Consider the following 5,546-nt stretch of genomic DNA (forward strand, 5'->3'; position numbering starts at 1 on the left):
GGGGGGGGGGCCTGCGGCGGGGGGCACGGAGACTGCCCCCGACGGCGCCCTGCCTCTGCACACCGACACCGCCTCCTCTGGCTCAGAGGGCAAGGCCGGTACCAGCTGTCCCCGGCGGTGGCCGCCTTTCCACCTGCAGTGGCCGTGGCCCTGGCCTTGACCCGACCCCGCCGTGGGACCCGGACGGCCCAAGGGGAACCAAGGAAAACCATGGGCCACCCTGCCAGCTCCTGGGGAAAAGCTGGCAGCATTCCGCCCTCCTAGGGTTCTGGTGCCCCACCCCCCTCCCCCAGGGATGAAGGGCTGATGGTGACAGGCGATGGGCAGCATCTTACTTTTCAGGCTTCTTTGGAAGGGGGCTGATCTGCAGGGCCCATGCCTGAAGCCCCGGCTCTCTGTTCTCACTGAAGTCACCAGCCTCCCAGGACCAAGTGGGGAAGGGAAGGGGATGGTAAATGACACAGCCGGGATGCAGTGGGTGGCTCGAGGGCGCCCCCAGACGGGCCGGGGGAGCAGGCAGCCAGGGCTGGCCCGAGGGAGCGGCGTGCGGCACGGGCTGGCTCGCAGTGACACTGGTCATCTGGGCAGGGCCGTCAGGCAGGGGTGAGCTGGCCGACCGCAGAGGCCTCTGAGGCGGGGGGTACCTGCGGGTCTGAAGAGATTCCCTGCCCCCCGTCCCCCGGGACTCTCCCCCGCTGATCTCAGGACGAGTTCTGCTTTGAGGCAGCGGCAGTTGCAAACAGCACACCCTTTGAGGCTTAGGGAGAAGTTCCACCCCAGGGAAGCCCTCGGCCGAGGCCCGGGACCAAGAGAAAACCCCGCAGGCCTGGGGCTTAACCACAGACGCTGATGTCTCCAACTCTGGGAGCTGGACGTCCGAGGTCAGGCCCAGGCCAGTCTGGTTCCTGGCGAAGGCCCCGTCCTGGATTGCAGGCGGCCACTTCTGTCTGCTCACATGAAGCTCTGCTTTCTTCTCAGGATGCCTGAGGTTAACACCTGCCCGGGAGACCTGTGTTTCAGCCCCACGCGGGCCCCCGGGTGCACACATTAGATCTCCTTCCCTTGTAAACATCCTGCACCCCAAACTTGTCTCAGCGTCAGCCTCTGAGGTCTGAGAAGAGGCGATACCGTGCGGTTTGGAGCTGGGTTACCCACTGGCCCTGGGGGCAGGGAGACGGCAGCCCTGGCACAGGGGTGGTCTCGTCCTGTCTGGGCGCTGTTTGACCAGGTGGGTCGGGGAGGGGCGGAGGGAACAGTGGGTTTGAGATGCAGGAACAGGAGCAGCTGCAGGGGATGGGCCAGGAGGCTGGGGCCAGGGGTGAGGCCACCGCTGGCCACAAGAGGAGCAGCCCCAGAGCAGGACAGGAGCAGGCCTGGGCCCGCTGACTGCAGAGGTGGTCGGGCCCCAGAGGAAGGCCGCCTCCCCCAGCGAGTGTGCACAACAGACTCCCCACCTGCCGCCACCACCAGCCTGCAGGCCCTCGCTCCGTGGCTGTGCTCAGGGAGGGGCAGGGAGGACCAGGCTGCAGGAACTCAGGCCCGCAGCTGACACTGCCCCCAAGCCGCGGTGGGACACAGAGAGCTGCTGACCATGGACCCCTGCCAGGACCGCTCATGGTGGGCGATGGGGTCACTTCCTGGTCTCCAAGCACGAAACTGGGACGGCCACGTGCAGACATCCAACTCCCTCTCTGGGGTCGGAGGGCAGGCAGGAAGGCCAAGGGTGAGACTGACACCTCTGCCCCGCCGCCCAGACGACAGATAATAGACGGTACCTTGGGGAGGGTGGGGACGGGGACCCCTCGAGGCCCTGAAGCTGCGGGGCGGTCCCCTCAGGAGCAGTGGTCCCACCCTATCACCCCCTGACTCAGAACCAGGGTTTCCTGAGCACGCCACCTGCTCCCAGGGAGCCACAGGCTTGTGGTGCGGCCTCGAGGGTGCAAGTCAGGAACGGGTGGGAAGACTTCCTGCCAGGACCAGAGGCCCTGCAGCCCCTCCCAAGAAACGACATTGTAACTTGGGACAAGGAGCCCAACAGGCCAGGCACCCTGACCACGGTGACAACACGGTGCAGAGTCGGGGGACACATGGGGACAGGAGACACGCCAGGCCAAGGTCAGGGCCCCCACTCCAGAGGCTTAGGGTTAGGGGGCCCGGGGCCGAGGCCCGCAGGGACACCCCCGCTGAGTCACGGGCAGAGGACTGCAGCTCCGACACGGCCACTGGGCATTGGACAGCGTCCACCCCTGAGCGCCACCGGCCAGGACAGGAGACTGGACGTGGAGTGGGGTGACCTGTGTGGACGGGAACCCTCCAGCTCCCGCCCAAGACCTGCCGTGCACCCGCCTCCTCACCACCCGTCCACCCCTGAGCGCCACTGGGCGGGAGACAGACTGGACACGGCGGGGAGACCTGTGGGGACAGGCCCCCTCCAGCTCGTGCGCCCGCCTTCTCACCACCTGCCACGTCCTCCCCTCACCAGCCCCGCCCCGGCCCCTGATCATCCCCTGAGTGTCAGCGGCCGGTGGGAGCCCCCACCTGCTTCTGCCGGCCACCTGAACCGGCTGGACGCTGCTCGGTGCTCATGTTTATTTATAAACTGGATCCTAAAAACGTTTCTAACAAACAGTTCAAATAACGTGTGTCCCGACGCGCTCTGTCCACTGTATGGCCTGTTTCTCGGGCAGTGGAGAGACTGCGTGGAGGATTCCGGGAGGCTCAGCCACGAGGACCCTGGTGCCCTTCCTGTGGCTCCCGCTGGACTGCAGGGCTGCTGCTCCTGGGACACGTGCAGGCTGGTCACTGTGGGTCACCAGAGCCTGCAAGCATGGTCAGCCACTCAGGCTTTCATCACCGCCATGAAGGAGGCCTGCGGGAGGAGGGCACGAGGGCTGGGAGGCGCTGCCCTGGCTGGCGGGAGACCAGCCTCACCTACTGCAGGCCCGCCACCACCCTGAGAATCTCTGCCTGGGGCTCCCGGCGGGGGGACAAGGGCCCCTCCTGTCCCAGGGCCCAGCCCAGCCTTCGGGGTGGCTGCTGGGAGGGGCTGGGAGGCAGCTAAGACCCCAGGGCACTGGGAGGGCCCTCCCCTCTGCACCCAAGACACACCTCCTGGAGGGGCTGCCCCAGCATCTCCTGGCTGTGAATAGAGCGCCTGCAGGAGAGGAGGCCACTGTCACCCTGGGCCTCCCCGCACCCCGAGGGTGTGGGGTGGGGGACAGTGAGCTCCAGGCCCCTCACCCTGGGCCTCCCCGCACCCTGGGGCGTGGGGTGGGGGACAGTGAGCTCCAGGCCCCTCACCCTGGGCCTCCCCGCACCCCGGGGCGTGGGGTGGGGGGCAGTGAGCTCCAGGGCCCTCACCCTGGGCCTCCCCGCACCCCGGGGCGTGGGGTGGGGGGCAGTGAGCTCCAGGGCCGTCGGCTCTCCTCCCACAGGCCTCGTGCTCTGCGGGGCAGGTGCGAGTCAGGCTGTGCGGGTGCCTGGGAGACACCTTGGGGTGGGAGTGCTGGGGACACGCCCCACACCCACACACAGCCGCGTGCACAGGCGCACACGCGCAGCCCCGGCGCCCACCTGTCGATTCTGGTCTCCACAGTCAACGTGAAAGCGCCCTCTGTGTCCGGCAGGTAGGTGGAGGGCACGATGCGGTAGGCGCCGGCGGGCAGGTGGCAGAGCCGGCTCACCTCCTGGGCGTAGCAGTGCGGCACGCAGCTCAGCAGAGGCTCCTGCAGCAGCAGGGAGGGTGCGTCCTGGCCCCCGCCGTCCGCCGGAACCTAGGGGAGGCCAGGGCTCAGACAGCAGGCCCGCCTGTGGGCGACCAGACCGGCTGCGGCCGCCAGGACCGCAAAGGCCTGTCCCCTTCCTGCAGCCTCGACCCGGCTTCCTTCCCGGTGGGGCTGCCCTGGCTGGGGGCAGCCGGCAGTTGGCCTGGCCCTCGTCACACGCCAGGCCCCTCACGGGGCCCCACTGCCCACACGGCCCCCTGCCTGGGGACCTGCAGAAGCGCCGCTGTGCCGGCCGCCCCGGGCGGGCATCTCACTGTCGTCCGTGCCCTGGCCCTTCTCTCGAAGCCCCTGGGCACTGGCCCCGGGTGGCCTGAGTGGAGCATGGCCACAGTGTGGTGCCCACGGCTGTCGGGACCCCAAGGGCACAGGAGCTTCTCGAGAAGAGCCGCCCCCACCAAGCCCCACGACAGCACGGCTCTGGGCCACCTTCCGGCCACACCCTCCTCGGTGCACCGGCCCCTGCCCAGCCCCATCCTCCAGCGGGGCCCCAGAAGGGGTGGGGAGTCTGTGACCTCTGGCATCCACCTCCCCTCAGTACTCCAGCTGCAGGTCTGCGAAGGACGTCCTGCCTGTATCTCAGAAGGGCACGCAGGCCGGGAAGGCGCTCCGGGTGGCGCTGGGAGCCCCTGGCCTTCTCGCGGCTGCCTGCCACCCGACCCTGGGCGGCCCCAGGACCCAGGGCCAGTCTCCCCTCTGTGGGGACGTCCTGCCTGTACCTCAGAAGAGCACACAGGCCAGGAAGGCGCTCTGGGTGGCGCTGGGAGCCCCTGGCCTTCTCGCGGCTGCCTGCCACCCGACCCTGGGCGGCCCCAGGACCCAGGGCCAGTCTCCCCTCTGTGGGGACGTCCTGCCTGTATCTCAGAAGACAGGCCGGGAAGGCACCCTGGGTGGCGCTCTGAGCCCCTGGCCTTCTCGCGGCTGCCTGCCACCCGACCCTGGGTGGCCCCAGGACCCAGGGCCAGTCTCCCCTCTGTGGGGACGTCCTGCCTGTATCCCAGAAGGGCACACAGGCCGGGAAGGCGCTCCGGGTGGCGCTGGGAGCCCCTGGCCTTCTCGCGGCTGCCTGCCACCCGACCCTGGGTGGCCCCAGGACCCAGGGCCAGTCTCCCCTCTGTGGGGCCCCAGCTCCCGCTGTGCATGGCTGGGGAAATGGCACTCTCTCCTGAGAGCCTCCCTTCTCTCCTGCCTGGGACTCCACCCGCCTTGAGCTCCTGGGCTCTGAGCGCCTCGGGACCCCGCTCTAAGTCTCCTTTCTGGTCCAGAAGCCCTCATGGGCAGGTAGAGCATCTGTCTGTCCTGTCTGAGGCGGTGTGGGCCACCCCTCCCTCCCTGCTTGTCCCCACGAGAACAGGTCCCCGCTGGTCCAGGCACTCGGTGGGTGGGGGGCCGGGGATTCATGTGGCCTTCGGGAGGCTCCTGCTCAACCCTGTGCCCAGAGCGTCCTGTGGGGGCTCCTGGCTGGAAGCACAGATCTGGGGGCAGCTCAGGACTCAGGTGGGCTTCCCTGGTGGCTCAGCTGGTAAAGAACCCGCCTGCAGTGCAGGAGACCTGGGTTCGATCCCTGCGTTGGGAAGCTCCCCTGGAGAAGGGAACGGCTCCCCCCTCCGGTGTTCTGGCCTGGAGAGTCCAGGTCGCAGAGTCGGACACGGCTGAGCCACTTCCACACCTCACACGGAGCCCGGGTGTGCAGCTGCTCTGAGCCCGGGTGAGTGGACAGGCCTGCCCGAGCTGCCCGGTGACCCTGGGGCCCTGGGCCCCACG

General features: G+C 68.6%; 1 protein-coding gene across 1 annotated transcript in view; it reads right to left on the minus strand.

Moving 5' to 3' along the window:
* Nucleotides 1-2,565: 2,565 nt before the first annotated feature.
* The window catches only part of CAPN10 (calpain 10), an 11,310-nt gene continuing 8,329 nt past the window's right edge, over nt 2,566-5,546 (minus strand). Inside the window, exons 9-13 of the mRNA XM_010838480.1 lie at nt 4,502-4,636; nt 3,975-4,095; nt 3,574-3,773; nt 3,109-3,154; nt 2,566-2,869 (exon numbers count right to left, since the gene is read on the minus strand). Of these exons, the coding sequence (XP_010836782.1) occupies nt 2,840-2,869; nt 3,109-3,154; nt 3,574-3,773; nt 3,975-4,095; nt 4,502-4,636 (532 nt within the window). The 3' untranslated portion in view covers nt 2,566-2,839. The remainder of the gene's footprint in view (nt 2,870-3,108; nt 3,155-3,573; nt 3,774-3,974; nt 4,096-4,501; nt 4,637-5,546) is intronic.

The sequence above is a fragment of the Bison bison genome, unplaced genomic scaffold (genome assembly GCF_000754665.1).
Source record: "Bison bison bison isolate TAMUID 2011002044 unplaced genomic scaffold, Bison_UMD1.0 scf7180017846064, whole genome shotgun sequence".
In the NCBI taxonomy this organism is placed as follows: domain Eukaryota; kingdom Metazoa; phylum Chordata; class Mammalia; order Artiodactyla; family Bovidae; genus Bison; species Bison bison.